The following is a 23,691-nucleotide window of genomic DNA, read 5'->3' as shown; positions in this document are numbered from 1 at the left end:
ATGTACTCCTTTTCCTATTTGGAACCAGTCTGTTGTTCCATGTCCAGTTCTAACTGTTGCTTCCTGACCTGCATACAGGTTTCTCAAGAGGCAGGTCAGGTGGTCTGGTATTCCCATCTCTTTCGGAATTTTCCAGTTTATTGTGATCCACACAGTCAAAGGCTTTGGCATAGTCAATAAAGCAGAAATAGATGTTTTTCTGGAATTCTCTTGCTTTTTCTATGATCCAGCAGATGTTGGCAATTTGATCTCTGTTTCCTCTGCCTTTTCTAAAACCAGCTTGAACATCTGGAAGTTCACGGTTCATGTATTGCTGAAGCCTGGCTTGGAGAATTTTGAGCATTACTTTACTAGCATGTGAGATGAGTGGAATTGTGTGGTAGTTTGAGCATTCTTTGGTATTGCCTTTCTTTGGGATTGGAATGAAAACTGACCTTTTCCAGTCCTGTGGCCACTGCTGAGTTTTCCAAATTTGCTGGCATATTTAGTGCAGCACTTTCACAGCATCATCTTTCAGGATTTGAAACAGCTCAACTGGAATTCCATCACCTCCACTAGCTTTGTTCGTAGTGATACTTCCTAAGGCCCACTTGACTTCACATTCCAGGATGTCTGGCTCTAGGTGAGTGATCACACCATTGTGATTATCTGGGTCATGAAGATCTTTTTTGTATAGTTCTGTGTATTCTTGCCACCTCTTCTTAATATCTTCTGCTTCTGTTAGGTCCATACCATTTCTGTCCTTTATCGAGCCCATCTTTGCTTGAAATGTTCCCTTGGTATCTCTAATTTTCTTGCAGAGATCTCTAGTCTTTCCCATTCTGTTGTTTTCCTCTATTTCTTTGCATTGATTGCTGAAGAGGTTTTCTTATCTCTTCTTGCTATTCTTTGGAACTCTGCATTCAGATGCTTATATCTTTCCTTTTCTCCTTTGCTTTTTGCTTCTCTTCTTTTCACAGCTATTTGCAAGGCCTCCCCAGACAGCCATTTTGCTTTTTTGCATTTCTTTCCCATGGGGATGGTCTTGATCCCTGTCTCCTGTACAATGTTACGAGCCTCAGTCCATAGTTCATCAGTCACTCTGTCTATTAGATCTAATCCCATGAATCTATTTCTTACTTCCACTGTATAATCATAAGGGATTTGATTTAGGTCATACCTGAATGGTCTAGCAGTTTTCCCTACTTTCTTCAATTTGAGTCTGAATTTGGCAATAAGGAGTTCATGACCTGAGCCACAGTCAGATCCCAGTCTTGCTTTTGCTGACTGTATAGAGCTTCTCCATCTTTGGCTGCAGAGAATATAATCAGTCTGATTTCGGTGTTGACCATCTGGTGATGTCCATGTATAGAGTCTTCTCTTGTGTTGTTGGAAGAGGGTCTTTGCTATGACCAGTGCGTTCTGTTGGCAAAACTCTATTAGTCTTTGCCCTGCTTCATTCTGCATTCCAAGGCCAAATTTGCCTGTTACTCCAGGTGTTTCTTGACTTCCTATTTTTGCATTCCAGTCCCCTATAATGAAAAGGACATCTTTTTTGGGTGTTAGTTCTAAGAGGTCTTGTAGGTTTTCATAGAACCGTTCAACTTCAGCTTCTTCAGCGTTACTGGTTGGGGCATACACTTGGATTACCGTGATATTTAATGGTTTGCCTTGGAAACGAACAGAGATCATTCTGTCATTTTTGAGATTGCATCCGAGTACTGCATTTCGGACTCTTTTGTTGACCATGATGGCTACTCCATTTCTTCTGAGGGATTCCTGCCCGCAGTAGTAGATATAATGGTCATCTGGGTTAAATTCACCCATTCCCGTCCATTTTAGTTCGCTGATTCCTAGAATGTCGACGTTCACCATTGCCATCTCGTTTGACCACTTCCAATTTGCCTCAATTCATGGACCTGACATTCCAGGTTCCTATGCAATATTGCTCTTTATAGCATCAGACCTTGCTTCTATCAGCAGTCACATCCACAACTGGGTATTGTTTTTGCTTTGGCTCCTTCCCTTCATTCTTTCTGGAGTAATTTCTCCACTGATCTCCAGTAGCATATTGGGCACCTACCTACCTGGGGAGTTCCTCTTTCAGTATCCTATCATTTTGCCTTTTCGTACTGTTCATGGGGTTCTCAAGGCAAGAATACTGAAGTGGTCTGCCATTCCCTTCTCCCCGGGGACCACATTCTGTCAGCCCTCTCCACCATGCCCGCCCGTTTTGGGTGGCCCCACACGGCATGGCTTAGTTTCACTGAGTTAGACAAGCTGTGGTTCTAGTGTGATGAGATTGGCTTATTGTCTGCGATTGTGGTTTCAGTCTGCCATCTGATGCCCTCTTGCAACACCTACCATCTTACTGGGGTTTCTCTTACCTTGGACGAGGGGTATCTCCTTACGGCCGCCCCCTCCTGACCTTGCATGTGGAGTAGCTCCTCTCGGCCCCTGCGCAGCCACCACTCCTTGGACATGGGGTTGCTCCTCGTAGAGAAGCCTTTCCTCCAGGCTCCATGGACATGGTCTTTTCAGGTTTCAGCAGAAGGTCTGTGCCATCAGCAGGGTGTCCCCGTGGATTCTGCATCTCCCCACACGGTGTGGCCTCCAGCGTCCAGATGTAGCTCACAGCTTTTGAGTAGCTGCTCTCTGCCAGGCCTCGCAGGATCTTGCTGCACATGTGGCGCTTGCTCTTGGCTAGAGATGCTCGGGGTGGGGGGTGTCTGTGGGGAGAGGGTCGAGCTCCTGCTCCCCCCCCCCCGCCTCTGCCCTGCCCGCTCGGGCTCCCGTGTGACCCTCTTGGGCCTCAGGCTGCAGCATGGCCCCGTAACCGCTCAGCTCCTCCTGCCTGTGTGCCAGGCAGCGCCCTGTTGCTCTTTTGAAGACAGCTTTTTTCCTGGCTGACACGTTTGGAGTCTCTCTTCAGCCGTCTCTCCACGTGCGGGGTTTCTCCACGTGCGGGCTCTGTCCAGCCCCGCGCCCTTGCGCCTCTGGCTCGTGGATGAGTCGCACGCTCGGTGCATCTTTTCTCCGTCTCCTTTCTGCAGCCTTCATCCTTGTCTTCACGTGTCCCCTTCTGCAGAACCTTTTACTTCACTGGTTCCCCCCCGCAGGAGATGCAGCGACTGGAGACTGAGCTGGGCCGACCCCCCGAGCGCTGGAAGGACGCCTGGGATCGGGTGAAGGCGGCCCAGCGCCTCGAGGGCCGGCCAGACGGACGTGTGAGCGGGGCGGGTGTGAGCGGGGCGGGTGTGAGCGGGGCGGGTGTGGGGGGCGGGTGGGCAGGCCTGCAGCCAGGAGGCGGGGAGGCCCCCCTGACCCGGGCCCCTTCCTGCCTGCAGGGCACCCCCGGCTCCCTGCTGGTGTCCAGCGTGCCCCACCACCGCCGCTCGCTGGGTGTGTACCTGCAGGAGGGCCCTGTGGGCTCCACGCTGAGCCTCAGCCTGGACAGTGACCAGAGCAGCGGCTCTTCCGTGTCCAGCTCGCGGCAGGCAGCCCGCCGCAGCACCAGCACCCTCTACAGCCAGTTCCAGACGGCGGAGAGTGAGAACAGGTCTGCGGCCGCCCCCGAACAGGCGCGGCGGGCTTCAGGGGGCGCCTTCGGGGGGCTCGCAGGGATTTCTCAGGACTTATTGGTGGGGGAGGCCCTGCCGGTGGCCTCCACGTGAGCTGACCAGGGCTGGGAAGAAGCAGGTGGGCTCAGCCTTTGGGACACGGAGCTGGTGACCTCAGCCAGAGAGGGAAGGGACGGCTGCGGTTGGCATGGGCCCCGCGGGCTGCACCCCCTTTCTGGGCCCAGGCGCCGCTGGCCGCAGTCACCGGAAACCTGCCCGGTTGTTGGGGCCTGCTGTCCGTGGGATGTTGTTGCCCTGAGGCCCTGGCAAGGCCCTCACGAGCCCGTCGGGGCCCAGGGCTCCGGGCTGAGGCTGGCTTGGGGGCGAGTGCCTGGGCTTTGCTGCTGGCCCTGGCAGGGGTGCAGAGGGCACCAGGGCCAGGCCCTGAAGTGGTCTGGCCGGTCCTGCTGCCGACACAGGTCCTACGAGGGCACCCTGTACAAGAAAGGTGCCTTCATGAAGCCCTGGAAGGCCCGCTGGTTTGTGCTGGACAAGACGAAGCACCAGGTGAGTGCTGGGCGCCCCGCTGGGGTGGGGCTTCGAGGGCCCCGCCCTGACTCCTGCCCCCCCACCGCAGCTGCGCTACTACGACCACCGTGCTGACACGGAGTGCAAGGGTGTCATCGACCTGGCCGAGGTGGAGGCTGTGGCACCAGGCACGCCCGCCATGGGCGCCCCCAAGACCGTGGATGAGAAGGCTTTCTTTGACGTGAGCTGCGGTGGGAGTGGGGTGGGGCAGCTGCCCCCGGGAGGGCCGAGGGTCAGCGTCCTGTGTCCGCAGGTGAAGACGACGCGTCGCGTTTACAACTTCTGTGCCCAGGACGTGCCGTCGGCCCAGCAGTGGGTGGACCAGATCCAGAGCTGCCTGTCGGACGCCTGAGCGTGGCCCTGCCCCGCAGCCCTGCGTCCAGTTACCGACCACTAGGGGTGGGCAGGGCCCCCCGGCCATGTTTACAGCCCCCACCCTTGACAGTATTGAGGCCCTCCCCCTGCGTGTACAGCCCCCCGCCCCGCCCCGCCCCGCCCCGCCCCGCCAGCTCCAGCTCCAGCTCCCTGGAGGCCTGGCTGAGTGCCCGCCGGGAGCAGCACGGTACAGCCCTCGCGGTGGGCCTGTAAATAGTCCCCCCCGCCCGTCTGTGTGCTGGCCCTGGCCGGCCGGCCCCAGGCGCCCTCTTCCTAGAACGAGAGTCTATAAAGAGCTAACGACACCGCGTGCCTGCGTCTGTTCCACCTGCTTTCCCCACCCCCCCACCCTGAGCCCGGGCCGCATCATGGGGGGCATTGTCAGGGCCTTGTTTGGGGTCTGCTCCCCACCAGGCCTCAGGCAACCCTGGGGCTGGTACAGAGCAGCGACCCCCCAGGAAGCTGCCCTGCATCCAGAGGGCTGGGGGGTGGCAAGGACGGTGCAGCTCCGTGGTCCCTGGCCAGATGAGAGTACCCGGGCCAGGGGGACGCCAGGAGGGTGGGTGTTCGAGAAGGCAGGGGTGCTCGGGCAGACGCAGGGTGGCGGGGCATGGTGCCCTGACGGCATCTGTGCTGGGAACTCTATCCAAATGCCTGTCTCTTACTCCCGTGAGTCCTGCCATCTGGCCCTGACCATCCCCACTGCCCTATTCTGGGCTGTAATGGGGGTCACCTGGACTGGGTCTCACTTGCAATGGGTGCCAACCAGTGGCAGGGCGGCAGCAGGTGGGAGGTGGGGTGTGGCACTGCAGAGGCCAGGGGCCCCCGAGAGGTCCTGGGTGGAGAGCACAGCACAGTGGGGCACCCACTGTGGGAGGGGGGCTCCCGGCCCGGAGACAGCCGTCGGGCTGAGGCCCTGCCCAGCGCTCAACTCCAGGCGGAGCTGCTCTTGGCACTGACTCAGACGGGCCTGGGGCAGTGGAGGGCCTGCCGCTGAACACCACGCGAGACACAAGGTCTGTAGGTGAGAGTGACAACCTTTATTGGAGGCGAGGGTCTGAGTGCCGTCAGATCGTCAGGTCATGTGAGCTGACCCTGCAGACCACCCCCCTGCCCCCCGGACAGCTCGGTGCCCCCCAGCACTGCTGGGGGCGCCCCGCCCCGCCCACGGCCCACACCGCCAGCGCGCACTGTGGGAGGCCCAGGACACCCCGCCAGGCTGCAGGAGCTTGGGTTTTAAGGCAGTCATTTGCAGCCTGGCACGGCCCGCTCCCAGCTCTGGGCAGCTAGGGACCCGGTCTGGCCCGCCCTGCTCCAGCCCCGCATCTGGACCCAGAGCCTTGGAGACCCTCTCCTGCGCCAGATAAAAAGTGCAAACACGTGGCTCTTCCTGCATCTGCTAAGAAAAAACTGGTAAAAAACAGGCAGGGAGTCTGTGGGGTCTGGCCTGGCCCTCGGGCCTCTGGGGTTGCAGCCCCGGGCTCCCACAGGCAGAGCCACGGCCAAGGCCTTATTGCTGTGTGCGGGGCTGGACCCCCGTGGCCACCCGGTCGGGGTCAGGCAGGAGAAATGCAGGCGGGGCTGTCTGGCTAGTTCCAAGTGCCAGCTTTACCAATGCAGCATTTATTTTAAAATTAAATTAAATTAAATTAAAAAGAGACTGCATCACCAGGTGCTTTTCTGGGCTGGGTGCCAAGACTGCGCAGCAGCGGCGTCACACGGGGCCACTGAGGGCGGCTCCGGAGGGTGGTGGCCCGCCAGCCTGTCTGCGGGGTGGGGGGGTCGCTCAGGGCTGGGCTCCCTGGCCCGGGGTCCCGCAGCCCCTCCCCTGGCCTGACCGGCTCACCTGTCTCTTGGCACTGTCCCCAAGGCGGCTGCCATGGACACGGCTGGGCTGGCGGGGGCTGCGGTGGTGACGGCCACCATAGGCCCGGGGGGGACAGCCACGGCCAGCACAGGGGAGACGGCCTGGGGCGCAGGGCCCGTCATGGTGGCCTCAGCGGAGGCAGTGGGCGCCTCGGCAGGGTCCAGGGGCACCGGGCCGGGCGGTGAGCTGGGGGCACAGTCAGCCCTGTGCAGCAGAAGGGTTCTGGTTACCCGGGCCCCTGTTTTGCCGCCCCAAGTTCCAAACACTCCAGAGACCCCCCCACCCCACCCCTGCACAGCCCGCCAGGCAGCCGCCTCCTGCCAGGAGCGCTCACCCGGAACGGCCCGCCCCTGCGCCCCCCGCAGGCCCCCACCTGCTCTGGAATGACCCTCAGATGCCCCCACAGCCCACACCCTTCTGTGGACCATGTGGCCCAGGGCCATTCCCTAGACAGCCACAGGCCACATCTGCCCAGAATGTGCCCACCCACCCCTGGAGACAGGGAGCGCAGGAGGGTGGCCTGGGGCCCAGGAGCACCCACAGCACCCAGCGGCCGCACCCGCTCCCAACTACAGGGCATCACCCACTGCCTCGCGAGGACTCCGGGGAGGCAGCAAGGGTGGGGGGGAGCCTACAGGCAAGCCTGGCTCGTTACCCACAATGGCCCAAAGTGCACCCCCCAAACCAAAGGACTTGCTCTCAGAACATCGCCGGGTGGGTTTCGGGGGAAACGGGGGTCAGGAAGGGAAGAAGCTGAGCTGCAGGTCTCCCTGAGCGGCTCGGTGAGAACCAGCCCCTCCTGACGGGTGCCTGCTCCCTCCTGGTTGTGCCCACGGGTGAGCCCAGCACTGGTGGGATCAACGTCCCCTGGGTCCCGGGAGCTAGTGTGTGCTGAGGCAGAGCTGGGCCCCCATGGACAGGCTGAGCCTAGAACCTAGAGGGAGGATCTGAGGGGGCGGGGGAGCCAGGAGCAGCCCCGTCCTCCCTGCCCGCCTGGCGCCCCTCACGCCGACTCAGCTCTGCTTCTCTCCCGGCCCAGAGCCCTGCCGCCCACGTCCCGTCTCAGCACACAGCTCCTGCCACCTGCCCAGCCCGGAGCATCTGTCCACAGAGGGTCCCACAGGCCGTAGGCCTGTCCTGCACACGGAGTGGTTGCAGGGCTGAGCTCACAGGGAGAGCACCTCTGTCAGGGCCTGGGCCGAAGCAGAGCCCCAGACACCCTCGTCCTACTGGTCCAGTGAGACAGACATGTGTGTGAGGCACCCGGCGATGGTTGTGACTCTGGACTGAGCACCCACCCCCAGGACGGCAGCAGCTCCAGAGCTTCCCCCCATCCCCCGGGACCCCCGAAGCCTGGCCATCCCCTCCAGTGAGGCCTGGGGTGGGCTGGCCCCTCGCTACCTCAGTGACCACCAGTGGCTTCCCCTTAGAGGAAGGGGTGTCCCTCCTATCCAGAGCTGGCCTCTGAGAAGTCACAGGGCCGTCAGGACGAGAGGGAGCACAGGTCCAGGCCTCTGCACACCCCCGGGAGCCCCCTGCCGCCCGCCCCGCCTACTCACCTGGGGCCCAACACGGACAGCGGGGAGGCCTTCTGGCTGGGACCCACACCGACAGCCTCCGAGGCAGCAGCCGCCTTCTGCTCATCCTCGCGGCTGCTGGCGGCCACCAGGGGTGCCTTCCTGGGGACACCTGTGCTCCAGGCACCAACTGCAAGACGGGGCCAGCGATGCCAGGTGAGGACAGAGCCGGTGTGGAGCATGCGGGAACTTCAGCCCACGGCCCAGGGACACAGCTGTCCCCCACGCCCACCACTGTGCCCGTACGACATGCACACGCGTGTCTGTGAATTCACAGAAGCTGCAGAGAACTGTCCTCCCCGCAGGAAGGGCCACCACGCAGCCTGGTGGCTTCCAAGTCTGTCTGACAGGGCTCAGGGCCAGGCCCTGCACAGGCCCAGGATAAGCACAGGGCAGCTCGGTGCGCCCCGCCATCCGCCCGTGGGAGGCGGTGGGCCAGCCCGGGGGCCTTGCTTGGAGGTGGACCCTCCCCCCGCCGACAGGCCCGCTCCAGGCCCACCATCACCCAGGGGACATGGCTGCCCCACCCCACTCCTCTGCCCCAAGGCAGCCCCCACTCACGGGCTCTCTCTGGGCCCTGGTTCAGGCCAGCCTGGGCATCACCGTGGCCCGTGTCCACCGGGGAGCTGCACCTCGGCCCCGACTCAGAGCTGTGGACGAGGCCGACACTCAGCCCGAGCCAGGAGACCTGGCTTCAGGCAGCTGGGCCCCTCACTCCCCCCAGCGCCCGCCTCACCAACAGAAAGGCTGGAAGTCAGCGAACTTGGCCCAGCCTTTCTCCTCTGGAGCAGAGGTGCTGGGGGAGCTGGCTGCCCACACACTGGAACCCACGTCCAGCGCCACTGCTGGGGCCGGGCTGGCAGCCATGGGAGTCACTGGCCCATCAGGCATGGCCCATGGGGAGCCTGCTGGGGGAGACAAGTGTCCACACCCTCGCCCAGCAGGCAGACCGGCCAGCCCTGCCCTGGGGTCCAGGCGTGACTGACCGTGGAGGCTCCGCAGCAGGGGGGCAGGCGTGCCTCCCCCAGAGTCCCGGGGACACCCACCCCAGCCAGGACAGCGTGGCCGGAGGGTGGCTCTGGGCTCCACCCAGAGACTGTCAGGGGCTGAAAACGTCTGCTGCAGGGTGGGGTCACCAGACCCTTTGTCTCTGCGTCTCCACCAAGCCCCCCACAGCCCCGTCACCTACCTTCTGAGCCGCCCTCGCACGGCGAGCCTGCCTGAGCTGCGTCCACACCCTCGCCTGTACCCTGGCCTCGGCGCTCTGGGCCGTCCTTCAGGCAGCGCTCTGATGCGTGGGGGGCCCCGAACCTGGGGGGAGAGGAGCCAGCTGCCCTCCCCGAGCGCTGGGGCGGGGCTGAGGCGGGGCTGAGGTGGGGCGGGGCCGGCGCGTCCCGGCCCACCTGGCTCTGGTCACGCGGGCCGCACGGTGCGTCTCCTCTGCCTCCCAGAGATCGTCGTCCTCGTCGAAGGGCTGGATGTGGTCGCTGCAGCAGGCCTCAAACAGCGCGGCGCCAGGCTGCGAGAGAGTGCACGTGGGCCCCGTGGCCTTGCGCCCACAAAGCCTGGCCGCCTCCGAGAGACCCCGCGGACTCACGCTATCGTCATCGGCATCGACGCTGAAGCTGATCTCTGCGATCCTGTCGAATGGGGCGCTGCAAGGACAGCAGGGACACCGTGACCTCCACCAGAAGGGGCGGGAGGTGGCCCCGTCTGGACCTGAGGGGTGGGGGCGGGGGCGCCACACTGCAGGCTCACAGCCAGGGGCGACCCGCCTGCCGCCCTCCCCGGAGGGCACCTCGAGACCCTGGGGTTGCATGTGGGTCCAGCTGAGGAGGTGGTGTGACAGCCTGAGCCGTGCTGACCGCAGGCCAGGGACCTGGTCAGGCCAAGCGGCACCCAGCTCCCGCCCACAGGCACCGAGGACGCGGCGGGCACGAGGGAGGCGGGCAGAGGCTGCTGGCTCACTTGACACTGTCGTCCTGCTCAGCAAACTCCTCGTCGCTGAAGCCAAACTGGTCCACGAAGGTGGCTGTCATCTGCTGGACCTGGTACTCGGAGAACGCCTGGACGACAGGGCCGGCTGCTCTCAGGAGACGCCCTCAGCGACTTCTCCCAGCTCCTGCCCGCTTGGGTGGGCGCCCAAGGCGGCCACGCCCACAGAGCCAACCACGTCCCCAAGGGTCCCATGGGTGCAGAGTGCCCGGGGCCCCCTTGGCGGCTCTGGCGGCGCGCAGGGCGCGGCGCCGTGGGGACGCGGAGGCCTGGCCGCACGCACCTGCTGCAGCGACAGCCCGCTGGGGAGGACGCCCTCCATGTCCTCGTCCTCACTCGAGGGGTGAAGGTGCTGTGTGCCCACCTGCAACGGCCAGGGCGGGCAGGCGTGAGCGGGCACCCTGCCGCCCCAGCCCTCTGCACAGGCAGCCCCGTGAGCCCAGGCCGGGTGGAACCGCAGGGCCCGCAGAGCTCTGCCCGGAGGCCAGGCCTGCTCACCAGGTCCACCGCGTTCCTGCGGTTGGCCTCCGACAGCGTCTCCTCCACGAAGCTCTCCCAGCGCCCGCGGCAGTCCGCCGGGAGCCCTGTGGGAAGGCCGCGCACTGAGCCCCTGGTTTCTGGAACCCCGCGGCAGCGCGCACCCGTCCTGGCCTCACAGGCCCGAGCCCGTGGGCGAGTGTTCCCGGGCACACCGGGCCCCGACGCCCTCCCCGTCCCCTGCACAGGGCCGTCAGGGGCGCACGCCTCCATGAGAGACACTGACCCAGCCCACCAGGGACTGAGCGCCATGCTGGTATCGGAGGCCCCCCCAGCTGCTGAGCTCACAGCTGTCCCTGGGCTGTGGGGGCCACGGCGGCCACTGCAGAGGTGTCTGGCGGGGCACGGCAGGGAACACGCCAAGGCCGTATGCACGCGAACGACCAGCTGCACATCGGCAAGGCAGCTTCCCGCGCCTCGGCAGGCTCAGGGGCCCCAGGCGGCACACACAGCCAGCCAGGGCTCCCAGATGGTGCGCGCCTGCTCAGCGTTCCCCAGCGCCCCCTCGCCCCGGGCCGGGCCTGTCCTCAGCCTCCGCCCACAGCCCCTCACTGCCCTCAGAATCCCGCCCTCGGGCCCGGCTTGTGTGCACTCGCCCCTGGCGCCCCGAGTGCTCACCCCTGCTGGCACCCACTGCTTCAGAGGTGCTGTCCTCCTCCCCGAGAGGCCAGGCTGCCCACCTTCTCCCATCTGAACCCCTCAGGCCCCCCCAGCTCAGCCCACGATGCGCTGCTGGGAGCTGAAGAGTGCCGTCCGGGATACACAAGGGGCACACGGCAGCCCCAGGTGGAGAGGCCGCAGACCGCGATGAGAGGGGGCCCCAAAGGGCTCTGGGCTGCTCTTACTAACAGCACAGGGCTCGGCAGGGAACCGACTCAGGCCCAAGGCCCACTGGGCAGGTCACCCCGTGGGAGGCGAGCTGACCGTCCAGCAGCAGGGCCTGTCCCACGCGACGACGGCCGCAGCGCAGGGGGCACCGCGGGCAGCGACGCCCGGGCCTGGAGGCGCTCACCTCGGAAGGCCTCGCTGACCTGGCTCTGCAGGGGGCCCCCCTCCAGGCTCTGCACCACCGCGTTGGCAATCCGGGTGAGGTGGCCCATGTTCCCGCGCCTCATGCCGCCCGCCGCCCTAGGAGAGGGAGCATCAGGTCAGCGGGGCCCCGCGTGGCGCAGCGTCGGCCGCCGCCTCCCACAGGCCTCCTCCCCGCGGAGCTCGCTGAGCCATGTGCTCGGCGCCAGCGCCCCCGACTCAACTTTGCACAGCCGGAGGCCCGGCACACCAGGGTCGCGTCGGGGCCGCGAGAGCTGCCCGAGGGCGTCCCAAGACCCAGGGAGACTGAGGGCCAACCGGGGACCCAGCAGTGGGCAGCAGCAGGGGTGGCTGTCCCTGCCCTGGCTGGTGGCCACCAGCACGCCCACACGGCCCTTCCTCAACCTCTCATCTGCCCCCTGGGCGGCCGACAGCAGAGGACGGGAAGACGCAGGCTCGGGTCCCCAGGGGCGGCTCCTGCTCTGCGCCGTGTTCTCTGCTCAGCCCAGGCACAGCCAGAGAGGACACCAAGGGAGCTGACTCGGGGGCCCCCCAGCAGGGGAAAGGGGCCACGAGACTGGGAGGAACCAGCCAGAGGCGAAGCCGCACGAGGGTGGAGGCCTGTGAGCAAGCTGCTCAGGACACAGAGCTCGGCTGAGGCGTCACCTGTCCACCGCTTCCTGGGGCTCAGAGACTCCTCGGTTAACAGCTCCGAGCCATCTCTCGACACAGGCACACACACGTGTGCACCAACAGGCGACACACAGGAGGAGACCCAGCACAGGCCTCCCGAGTCACCACACCCGGGCCCAGCGGGAGCCAGGGTGACCCCGCTGTGCCTGGGGCTCCGTGAGGACGGACGCAGATCTGTGGGTTCAGCACAGCAGGACGGGAAGGATGAACCAGCTGAGGTCGCAGAGAGCCCCGCCCAGAGCAGCTCTTAGGAGGGCAGAGTGGGAGCAGAGGGGGCCCTGCAGTCACACCACGTACCCAGGCAGTCGAGACCTCTGAGCGGCGGGCGACACCACCTGCTCGTTTGAGAGAGGCCCCAGCCGATCAAAGGGACCAGAGGCCAGGAGGGGCAGGGAGGAGGCAGGGACTGGCCTGGGCACTCTGCCCAGGGTTTGAGGCTTCTGTGAGCACCACAGCTGGAGGCCAGCACGGGGACCTGAGACGGTGTGGAACACAGGACTGGGGTCTCCGCTGCTGAGCAGGCGAGGGGCCCCAAAGCCAGGCAAGCAGGCCTCAAGGAGCAGGATCCTGAGTGCGGCCCAGCTGCGCCGCCTGCCTGCCCTGCGCCTCAGCCCCGCCAGCAGCACAGCTGCTCCCCCAGCAGTGGGGCCTGTCTTCGGAAACAAACCCTCCGTGGCACCCCCCCCGAGCCCCACGCAGGCCCCAGGGCTCTTACTGAGTGTGGTCGTTGGCTTCCCATGCCTCCAGGATCCTCTGGACCAGGCAACACTTCTGGAACAGCTGGGGACAGGCGGCAGCGGTCAGGTCAGCGGGCAGCACGCCCCGTCCGCCCACCCCCGGGGCTGAGTGGGCTCAGCAGGCAGCACGCGGACACGTCAGCCCCGAGCTCCCTGTGGGCACACCTAGCATCAGAGCCCAGCCCTACGGTCCCCACCACAGCCCCAGGCAAGTGCCGTCCAGGGCCATCCACGAGGGGACACGAGTTCCACCCCGCCGCCTGCCGCTGGCCATGCCCCTGCTCTCGCTCCTCGGGGCAGAGGCCGCTGGCCCGGGGCTGCCCTGCCCCCAGCCCTTCGAAGCTACCCCGCCTGCAGAGGCTGTGCCGGTCTCAGCCGCACCTGCACCCACATGCAGCCTCACCATGTGGGAGGGCCCAAGCACCGCCCCCCTGCCCCGCGGCCCTCTCCCCAAGGAAGCTGCCTTTGCTGTCGCCCAGGTCAGGCCTGCAGGCATGGCCCCTCAGGACTCTCTCCCAGGCCTCTGGCCACAGACCCAGGGGACCCTTGCCCCGCCACCACCCCCCCGCCCTGGCCTCGCGTCACCTGCAGGAGGGCGGCATGGCTGACTCCTGGGGCCCAGTGTGCACCGCTGGGCTCTTGGCTTGGGGACCACGTGTGCCATGTTCTGCTTTTCCCTCCCCTCCTTAGGGAGCGCCAAGGAGCGCTTAGACCAACTCCCTGCAGGCCTGGCACTGGCCACGCAGGGCTTGCAGCCCCCAGAAGGCCGGCCCTGGGGGTCTCGGGCTATCGGGCTATCGGGAGAGCCGTGCAGAGCCGCCACTCTCCCCAGAGGCTCACAGCCCCAGGAAGCCCCCCCGTGAGAATCAAGGTGCGTCTGCTCTTCCCCGGGCACTCCTACCGCGGCAGACACACCATCTGGGGGCCGCTCACTCCCACAGCCCAGATGACCCAGCACAGGCAGCATCAGGGCTCCTCGGCACCCCTCCTGGACCCTCCACCCACAAGCGCTGGGGTCTCCTGTCTCCTGGTTTCAAAAGCAGAGCAGCCCACCCACGTCATGCGAGGGTTAAGGAGACCACACAAGGCCCACAGCCCCGCCTGTGCACACGGCCTGGGTGGACCTCAGGGCACACAGGATGCAGAGACAGGCGGGACACGGCAACTCACATGACCCCGGCTGGACTTACGTGGGTCACCATGGTGCTCTCGGGGAGGCTGCTGGCAGGCTGGGGGGTTGCTGGGTCCCCGCTGGAGGGTGGAGGCTCCAGTGCCCCCTCGGGTCCACTGGCTGCGGCCCTGTCCTCCTGGGCAGCGTGGGACAGGATGGCGGCTATGCAGAGCTCCACTTGGAGGTGCAGGAAATTATTCCAAGTGTACTTAAAAAACAGGTCCTGCAGAGACAGGGGATGAGGGACACACGCAGGCTGTCTGCTGCGGGCGGAGCCTGGGGGGACCCTGTTGTCCGTCCGCCTCCCACACTGTCCCCCCAGCCCGCTCTGTCCCCCTCCCACTCCACCCTGACATCTGGCTGCAGGGCTTCTAGCAACGTCCGCAAAGAACCACCCGCAACCTCTCCCCATCCAGCCCAGGCCGTGCTTCTATCTCTACTCTCTGCTCCTGAGCGCTTCCTGTGGGTCTGTTTTCCCCCGTCCTAAGGGAGAGGCTTGGCCCACGGTGGCTCAGCCTTGCCCCTCTCGGGTGCGTCTCCATGAAGCTGCGAGTTTCCTGTGAAATCGCCTCCGCTACATGGCACGCGTTTTGCTATGCCATGTTTTTATCACCCTTCTTTTATGATTTTATCTTAGACCCACAAATCACTGGGAGCGTGGGCGATTCTCCACCCCCTGGGGGGCCATGACTAGGGGCCCGTGTGGACACTCCCCAAGGGGCCTGGGGTGGAAGCCCCTGGGGGCTGAATGGGCAGTGGCTTCCTGCGCGGGGCCTCCAGACCTGCCTGAGGTCAGCAGGCCGCGACCGCGGGGCAGGGGGCGGGCTCCCTTACCCACGCCCCATGGCCACCTCACACCCAGCAGGGCTCACAGCAGCCCACGCCCAGACCCCCTGCTGCCCCCACGGAAGGAAGCCAGGAGCGCAGGGTGGGGAGACGGGGCACACGCTTAGCTGCTCAGCCGTGACCAACTCTCTGCGACCCCATGGGCTGTATAGTCCACGGGGCTCCTCTGCCCCCGGGTTTCCAGATAAGAATACTGGAGTGGGCTGCCACTTCCCACTCCAGGGATCTCTGCAACTCAGGGCCTGAGCTTGTGTCTCTGGTGCCTCCTGGACTGGCAGGTGGGTTCTTCACCACTGCGCCACCGGGAAACACAAATCGAAACACAGTGAGGGCGACCCTGGTGGCCCAGTGGTTAGGAACCTGTCTTCCAACGCAGGGGCCATGGGCTCCATCCCTGCCCAGGGAGCCAGTAATGACATCCTATATGCCACGGGGCAGCTGAGTCTGCACCTCAACTACTGAAGCCTGAGCTCTGTGACGAGACGCCACTGCGATGAAAAGCTCGTTCACCACAGCTGGAGGGCGGCCCCCACAGCAACGGAGACCCAGTGTAGCCGAACATAGAAATAGACTTATTAAAAAACCAAAATAGTGAGGTGCCACCTGAAACCCGTCAGGATGGCTATTACAAAAAAACAGAAAGCATGTGTAAGTGAGGCTGTGAAGACACTGCTGGTGAGAATCCCACTGCCTCCAACAGCTGGACGCAGAATCACTACGTGCTCCATCGACTCCACCCCTGGGGATGCACTGGGAGCAGGTGAAAGCACGGGCTCAGGCTTCTCACACACCCACGGTTACAGGAGCATTTTCATGGCTTCTCCAGTGGACCACGTTTTGTCAGAACTCTCCACCATGGCCCGTCCATCGTGGGCGGCCCCACACGGCAGGGCTCACAGTTTCGCTGAGTTGGACACGGCCGTGGTCCATGAGAGCAGACTGGTTAGTTTCCTGTGATCCTGGTTTTCAGTCTGTCCGCCCTCCGATGGATGAGAATAAGAGGCATAGGGAAGCTTCCTGATGGGAGAGACTGACTGAGGGGGAAACTGGCTCTTGTTCTGATGGGCAGGGCCATGCTCAGTAAATCTTTAATCCAATATTCTATTGATGGCTGTGTTCCTTCCCTGTTATTTAACCCTGGGCCAAACTATGGTGGAGGTAACGAAGACAATGGTGCCTCCTTCAAAAGGCCCCGTGCAGGCACTGCCACACTCAGCGCCCCCGACCCTGCAGCAGGCCAGTGTCGACCCACGCCTCCGCTAGAGACGCCTGGACCCTCCCGGGCAAGTCTGGGTCAGTCTCCTGGGGGTCGCTGCCCCTTTCTCCTGGGTCCTGGTGCACCAGGTTCTGCTTGTGCCCTCCAAGAGTCTGTGTCCCAGTCCTGTGTGAGCTCTGGCAGCTCTAGGGTGGGGTTAAGGGAGACCTCCTCCAAGAGGGCTTCTGGAACACCCAGGGCTGCTGCACCCAGGGCCCCTGCCCCTGCGGCAGGCCGCTGCTGACCATACCTTGCTGTGGATCACAACAAACTGGAAAAATCTGAGAGAGATGGGAACACCAGACCACCTGACCTGCCTCTTGAGAAATCTGTATGCAGGTCAGGAAGCAACAGTTAGAACTGGACATGGAACAACAGACTGGTTCCAAACAGGAAAAGAGTACATCAAGGCTGTATATGTATCAACACGGCTGGGGTAAGGAGCATCGGCTGTGCCTTGCTGAGGCAGCCGTGAAGAGATACTCCACGCCCAAGGTAAGAGAAACCCAAGTAAGATGGTAGGTGCCGTAAGAGGGCATCAGAGGGCAGACACACTGAAACCGTACTCACAGAAAACTAGTCAATCTAATCACACTAGGCCCACAGCCTTGTCTAACTCAATGAAACCAAGCCATGCCTACGGGGCAACCCCAAACGGGCGGGTCATGGTGGAGAGGTCTGACAGAATGTGGTCCACTGGAGAAAGGAATGGCAAACCACTTCAGTATTCTTGCCTTGAGACCTTCATGAACAGTATGAAAAGGCAAAATGATAGGATACCAAAAGAGGAACTCCCCAGGTCATTAGGTGCCCAATATGCTACTGGAGATCAGTGGAGAAGTAACTCCAGAAAGAATGAAGGGATGGAGCCAAAGCAAAAACAATACCCACCTGTGGATGTGACTGCTGATAGAAGATCCGATGCTGTAAAGAGCAATACTGCATAGGAACCTGGAATGTCAGGTCCATGAAGCAAGGCAAATTGGAAGTGGTCAAATAGGAGATGGCAAGGGTGAACGTCGACATTCTAGGAATCAGCGAACTAAAATGGACTGGAATAGGTGAATTTAACTCAGATGACCATTATATCTACTACTGCGGGCAGGAATCCCTTAGAAGAAATGGAGTAGCCATCATGGTCAACAAAAGAGTCCGAAATGCAGTACTTGGATGCAATCTCAAAAATGACAGAATGATCTCTGTTCGTATCCAAGGCAAACCATTCAATATCACAGTTATCCAAGTCTATGCCCCAACGAGTAACGCTGAAGAAACTGAAGTTGAATGGTTTTATGAAGATCTACAAGACCTTTTAGAACTAACACCCAAAAAAGATGTCCTTTTCATTATAGGGGACTGGAATGCAAAAGTAGGAAGTCAAGAAACACCTGGAGTAACAGGCAAATTTGGCCTTGGAATGCAGAATGAAGCAGGGCAAAGACTAATAGAGTTTTGCCAAGAGAACGCACTGGTCATAGCAAAGACCCTCTTCCAACAACACAAGAGAAGACTCTACACATGGACATCACCAGATGGTCAACACCGAAATCAGACTGATTATATTCTTTGCAGCCAAAGATGGAGAAGCTCTATACAGTCAGCAAAAACAAGAGCAGGAGCTGACTGTGGCTCAGATCATGAACTCCTTATTGCCAAACTCAGACTTAAATTGAAGAAAGTAGGGAAAACCACTAGACCATTCAGGTATGACCTAAATCAAATCTCTTATGATTATACAGTGGAAGTGAGAAATAGATTTAAGGGCCTAGATCTGATAGATAGAGTGCCTGATGAACTATGGAATGAGGTTCATGACATTGTACAGGAGACAGGGATCAAGACCATCCCCATGGGAAAGAAATGCAAAAAAGCAAAATGGCTGTCTGAGGAGGACTTACAAATAGCTGTGAAAAAAAGAGAGGCGAAAAGCAAAGGAGAAAAGGAAAGATATAAGCATCTGAATGCAGAGTTCCAAAGAATAGCAAGAAGAGATAAGAAAACCTCTTCAGCAATCAATGCAAAGAAATAGAGGAAAACAACAGAATGGGAAAGACTAGAGATCTCTGCAAGAAAATTAGAGATACCAAGGGAACATTTCATGCAAAGATGGGCTCAATAAAGGACAGAAATGGTAGGGACCTAACAGAAGCAGAAGATATTAAGAAGAGGTGGGAAGAATACACGGAAGAACTGTACAAAAAAGTTCTTAATGACCCAGATAATCATGATGATGTGATCACTAATCTAGAGCCAGACATCCTGGAATGTGAAGTCAAGTGGGCCTTAGAAAGCATCACTACGATCAAAGCTAGTGGAGGTGATGGAATTCCAGTTGAGCTGTTTCAAATCCTGAAAGATGATGCTGTGAAAGTGCTGCACTCAATATGCCAGCAAGTTTGGAAAACTCGGCAGTGGCCACAGGACTGGAAAAGGTCAGTTTTCATTCCAATTCCAAAGAAAGGCAATGCCAAAGAATGCTCAAACTATCACACAATTGCACTCATCTCAAATGCTAATAAAGTAATACTCAAAATTCCCCAAGCCAGGCTTCAGCAATACGTGAACCATGAACTCCCTGATATTCAAGCTGGTTTTAGAAAAGGCAGAGGAGGGCTTCCCTGGCGGCTCAGTGGTAAAGAATCCAGCTGCCAATGCAGGAGATATGAGTTCGAGCCCTGATCTGGGAGGATCCCACATGCTGCTGAGCAACTAAGTCCCTGCACCACAACTGCTGAGCCTGTGGTCTAGAGCCCAGGAGCCGTAACTACTGAGTCCACGTGCTGCAGCTACTGAAGCCCCCACATCCTGGAGCCTGTGCCCCGCAACGAGAGAAGCCGCCGCAACGAACAGCTCGAGCACTGCAACTAGGGTAGTCCCCATCACCACAACTCGCAACAACGAGCATCTGCAAAAAGACAGCTTCTTGAGGAAAGGGCTTATAAACCTCGGAAGAGAGCTAAAAAACAACAAAAAAAGGAAAGGCAGAGGAACCAGAGATCACACTGCCAACATCCGCTGGATCATCAAAAAAGCAAGAGAGTTCCAGAGAAACATCTGTTTTATTGACTACGCCAAAGCCTTTGACTGTGTGGACCACAATAAACTGTGGAAAACTCTGAAACAGATGGGAATACCAGACCACCTGACCTGCGTCTTGAGAAATCTGTATGCAGGTCAGGAAGCAACACTTAGAACTGGACATGGAACAACAGACTGGTTCCAAATAGGAAAAGGAGTACGTCAAGGCTGTATATTGTCACCCTGCTTATTTAACTTATATGCAGAGTACATCATGAGAAACGCTGGGCTGGAAGAAACACAAGCTGGAATCAAGATTGCTGGGAGAAATATCAATAACCTGAGATATGCAGATGACACCACCCTTATGGCAGAAAGTGAAGAGGAACTAAAGAGCCTCTTGATGAAAGTGAATGAGGAGAGTGAAAAATTTGGCTTAAAGCTCAACATTCAGAAAACGAAGATCATGGCCTCTGGTCCCATCACTTCATGGGAAATAGATGGGGAAACAGTGGAAACAGTGTCAGACTTTATTTTTGGGGGCTCCAAAATCACTGCAGATGGTGACTGCAGCCATGAAATTAAAAGACGCTTACTTTCCTTGGAAAAAAAGTTATGAGCAACCTAGATAGTATATTCAAAAGCAGAGACATTACTTTGCTGACTAAGGTCCATCTGGTCAAGGCTATGGTTTTTCCAGTAGTCATGTATGGATGTGAGAGTTGGACTGTGAAGAAGGCTGAGCGCCGAAGAATGGATGCTTTTGAACTGTGGTGTTGGAGAAGACTCTTGAGAGTCCCTTGGACTGCAAGGAGATCCAACCAGTCCATTCTGAAGGAGATCAGTCCTGGGATTTCTTTGGAAGGAATGATGCTAAAGCTGAAACTCCAGTACTTTGGCCACCTCATGAGAAGAGTTGACTCATTGGAAAAGACCCTGATGCTGGCAGGGATTGGGGGCAGGAGGAGAAGGGGACGACAGAGGATGAGATGTCTGGATGGCATCACGGACTCGATGGACGTGAGTCTGCGTGAACTCCGGAAGTTGGAGATGGACAGGGAGGCCTGGTGTGCTGCGATACATGGGGTCGCAAAGAGTCGGACACAACTGAGCGACTAAACTTAACTGAACTGAACTGAAGGCTGTATATCGTCACCCTGCTTGTTTAACTTTTATGCAGAGTATATCTTGAGAAACGCTGGGCTGGATGAAGCACAAGCTGGAATCAAGATTGCCAGGAGAAATATCAATAACCTCAGATATGCAGATGACACCACCCTTATGGCAGAAAGTGAAGAAGAACTAAAGAGCCTCTTGATGAAAGTGAAAGAGGAGAGTGAAAAAGCTGGCTTAAAGCTCAACATTAAGAAAACTAAGACCATGGCATCTGGTCCCATCACTTCATGGCAAATAGACGGGGAAACAGTAGAAACAGTGACAGACTATTTTTTTTGGCTCCAAAATCACTGCAGATGGTGGCTGCAGCCGTGAAATTAAAAGACGCTTGGCTCCTTGGAAGGAAATTTATGACCAACCTAGATAGCACATTAAAAATCAGAGCCTTTACTTTCCCAACAAAAGTCCATCTAGTCAAGGCTATGGTTTTTCCTGTGGTCATGTATGGATGTCAGAGTTGGACTATAAACAAAGCTGAGGGCTGAAGAATCGATGCTTTTGAACTGTGGTGTTGGAGACGACTCTTGAGAGTCCCTTGAACTGCAGGGAGATCCAACCAGTCCATTCTGAAGGAGATCAGTCCTGAATATTCATTGCAAGGATTGATGCTGAGGCTGAAGCTCCAATACTTTGGCCTCCTGATGCGAAGAGCTGACTCACTGGAAAAGACCCTGATGCTGGGAAAGACTGAAGGCAGGAGGAGAAGGGGAGAGGATGAGATGGCTGGTTGGCTGGCATCACCCACTGAACGGACACGAGTTTGAGCAGACTCTGGGAGTTGGTGATGGACAGGGAGGCCTGGCGTGCTGCAGGCCACGGGGTCACCGAGAGTCAGACACGACTGAGCAACTGAGCTGGAGCACTGTGTACAGCGGCCACACCGAGGCCCTCTGTGGCAGCCCGGGTATCAGGGCTCCACACTTCCAGTGCAGGGGGCACAGGTCTGAGCCCTGGTCAGGGAGCTGAGATCCCACATGTCACGCCTCATGGCCAAGTGAAAAATTAGCATACAAATTTTTTTTAGAAAATGGCCAAAATGTGGAAGCAACCCATTGTCCATCAATGTATGAATGGATACACAGAACGCAGTACGTCCACACAATGAAACGCCATGTGGCATGAGAGAGGGAAGGAGCCGTGGCACGCGCTGCAGCCCGGGCGGACGTCCCTGCGCGAGAGCAGCCAGACACGCAAGGAGCACACAGGCCGCAGAGCCAGGCACACGGGCCAGGGCCAGAGAGACCCGCAGACGGGCGGCAGAAGCGCGGGGCTGGGCAGCGTGGGAGGACGACCGAGCGTGTGACGGTCAGTCTGAGGAGAGGAGCACGGCCTGGAAATGGTGGTGACAGCTGTACCACAATGTGAGCGCTGAGCCACACGGGTGACAGCTGTCACAGCGGTGCGCCTCACGTTATATGCGTATGTTCTGCCAGAATCGAATGAAAAGTGGGAGGGAGAGAATCTGCTTTGGGGGAGGGGAGCGGAAATGAGGCCTTTCCCAGCCGCCCTCTGACCCACGTCTGAGCTCCACGGTCACAGCAAAGCCCAGGGACTTTGCCTGAGGCAGGCGGTCCTTCAGGCCCAGTTCCAAGGCGGCTCCTTGTGGGAGGGCGAGCAGCGGCTCTTCAGGCTGTTTCAGGCTGGAGAGCTACAGCGTTCTGAGGCGAGTCGAGAAAGGGAAGGCCTGTGTCCCCACCACCTCTGCTTTCAGGGCAGCCCTGTGCGAGCCAACACTGGGGCAGGGCCCAGGGGCAGGACGTGTCTCTGCGCAGCCTCCCTTAGGCGGGCCTGGTCTGGAGCTGCGGCCTGGCCCCCGGTCCTGACAGGCACCCACGGGCGCACTCACCAGCAGCAGCCCCATGGTGTCGAGCCGGCAGAGCTCCTGGTTGATGCTGGGTGTGCCTGTGTGCAGCAGGGCAGCCACGAGGCGGGCGCTGTGCAGGCGCGCGTTGCCCAGGGGCTCCTCCAGCACGCCGACAGAGGTCAGGATGGCTGCTTTCTGCAAACAGAGAAGCACCGCCAGTTCAAGCCTGTGCCCACCTGTGGGCTTCACTTAGCTCAGGAGTCCCTGCTGTGTGACGTGGCCTAGCCGGGGAGGAGCCCTCAAGGTGGTCTGCGGGAGGAGACAGGGAGTTGGTCAGGTGAAGAGCCTCAGCGCTTCCCTCAGGGCTCACAGAGTGGCCCCGGGCGGTCTGCTGCTGCCGGGAGCCCGGGGCACCCTGGTCTCCGCCGGCCAGCCACAGGGGTGTGAGCTGAGCTCCTAAGGCAGAGGAGCCTGATGACAAAGCTGGCCTCGTGACAGGGTCATCCTGCACGCAGTCCACCTTTTCATTAGCTGAATGCTCCAGAATCCCTGCTTTCACAGGCCCTCCTTTCCAGCGGGAAGCAGGCCACAAGCAGGCTGGCAAACAGAAGCAGCAGCACAGACTGCTGAGCAGGAGACCCAGGGAGGGCCTGGGCGGCCCACCCGCCCTGCCCGCCTGCCCAGCCCCTCCCCGGCTACGCTGAAGGACTGAGGGGGCGAAGAAGTGGGCCTCCTCGGGGGCGCCAGCGCTGCCCAGCGCTGCCCAGAGCTGCTCAGGGTCTCCCTGGGGACACCCTGACCCTTGGCCGGGTGTCCCCCACACAGAGGCCAGGCCTACAGTGTATCTGGGCCTTGGGCAACCCCTTATCAGAAGGCAGGAGTCACCTGGGGGTCAGTGAACCACTCTACTCCCAGGCCTCCCATAAGAGAAGATGGACACTCAGCAGATGGGGCTTGAGTGTGTCCGCCATTGTGGGCAACGCATGTGGTCCTTGCCTTGCCAGCAACCCCACCCACAAGGTCGCCTCTGCTCAGGACACCTACCTTGGGCGGGCTGAGCAGAAGCTGGTGGAAGTCCTTCAGCCGCGGCTCGATGCCATGCAGGACACCGGGGCTGATGGTGCACGACCTGTCCAGTCCCTGAGAGCAGGAGTCCAGCAAGCCCTCTGACCTGTGGACCAAAAGCGGCTGGACACAGGGACGCCCCCGTCACCCCGCAGCCCTGCCGGCTATGTCCGCTCATCTCCGGGGACGCTGCTGATTGCACAGGAGGGGAGCCGGCGGGGCGCGGCGTCACAGCCCGATGAGCTCGGCTCCCCCCTCACCCGCCTTGAAGCCCTTCCTGCTGACCCCTCCTCACCCGAGACACAGACAGGACTGGCCACACCACCCCTATGGCTTTTTATATAAACACTGTTTCCAGTGTTTAAATACACCAAAGGATAAAAATACCAAAGAAAGCTAGCGGCCGTCTCTGCCCAATG

General features: G+C 60.1%; 2 protein-coding genes across 13 annotated transcripts in view; one reads left to right on the top strand and one right to left on the bottom strand.

Moving 5' to 3' along the window:
• Positions 1-4,812, top strand: part of SBF1 (SET binding factor 1) — a 39,764-nt gene extending 34,952 nt beyond the window's left edge. For all 6 annotated transcript variants that reach the window (XM_042247952.2, XM_027968271.2, XM_027968269.2 and 3 more), the window contains 5 exons: positions 3,099-3,206; positions 3,327-3,538; positions 4,019-4,106; positions 4,177-4,308; positions 4,381-4,812. In XM_042247952.2, the coding sequence (XP_042103886.1) occupies positions 3,099-3,206; positions 3,327-3,538; positions 4,019-4,106; positions 4,177-4,308; positions 4,381-4,479 (639 nt within the window). In that variant the 3' untranslated portion in view covers positions 4,480-4,812. The remainder of the gene's footprint in view (positions 1-3,098; positions 3,207-3,326; positions 3,539-4,018; positions 4,107-4,176; positions 4,309-4,380) is intronic.
• Positions 4,813-5,521: 709 nt separating this feature from the next.
• Positions 5,522-23,691, bottom strand: part of PPP6R2 (protein phosphatase 6 regulatory subunit 2) — a 63,441-nt gene continuing 45,271 nt past the window's right edge. For 5 of the 7 annotated variants that reach the window (XM_042247959.1, XM_060414320.1, XM_060414319.1 and 2 more), the window contains 16 exons: positions 23,252-23,378; positions 22,250-22,402; positions 14,128-14,331; positions 12,916-12,980; positions 11,491-11,606; positions 10,440-10,525; positions 10,225-10,305; positions 9,915-10,012; positions 9,544-9,601; positions 9,350-9,465; positions 9,136-9,257; positions 8,683-8,854; positions 8,508-8,596; positions 7,929-8,076; positions 6,349-6,573; positions 5,522-6,268 (listed from right to left, as the gene is read on the bottom strand). In XM_042247959.1, coding sequence (XP_042103893.1) covers positions 6,217-6,268; positions 6,349-6,573; positions 7,929-8,076; positions 8,508-8,596; positions 8,683-8,854; positions 9,136-9,257; positions 9,350-9,465; positions 9,544-9,601; positions 9,915-10,012; positions 10,225-10,305; positions 10,440-10,525; positions 11,491-11,606; positions 12,916-12,980; positions 14,128-14,331; positions 22,250-22,402; positions 23,252-23,378 — 1,912 coding nt within the window. In that variant the 3' untranslated portion in view covers positions 5,522-6,216. Of the gene's footprint in view, positions 6,269-6,348; positions 6,574-7,928; positions 8,077-8,507; positions 8,597-8,682; positions 8,855-9,135; positions 9,258-9,349; positions 9,466-9,543; positions 9,602-9,914; positions 10,013-10,224; positions 10,306-10,439; positions 10,526-11,490; positions 11,607-12,915; positions 12,981-14,127; positions 14,332-22,249; positions 22,403-23,251; positions 23,379-23,691 lie in introns of those variants that run through there. The other 2 variants (XM_027968276.2, XM_042247961.2) reach the window with 2 other exon arrangements.

Source organism: Ovis aries, chromosome 3 (assembly GCF_016772045.2).
Source record: "Ovis aries strain OAR_USU_Benz2616 breed Rambouillet chromosome 3, ARS-UI_Ramb_v3.0, whole genome shotgun sequence".
Classification (NCBI taxonomy): domain Eukaryota; kingdom Metazoa; phylum Chordata; class Mammalia; order Artiodactyla; family Bovidae; genus Ovis; species Ovis aries.
This window is presented reverse-complemented; position numbering and strand designations above follow the sequence as displayed.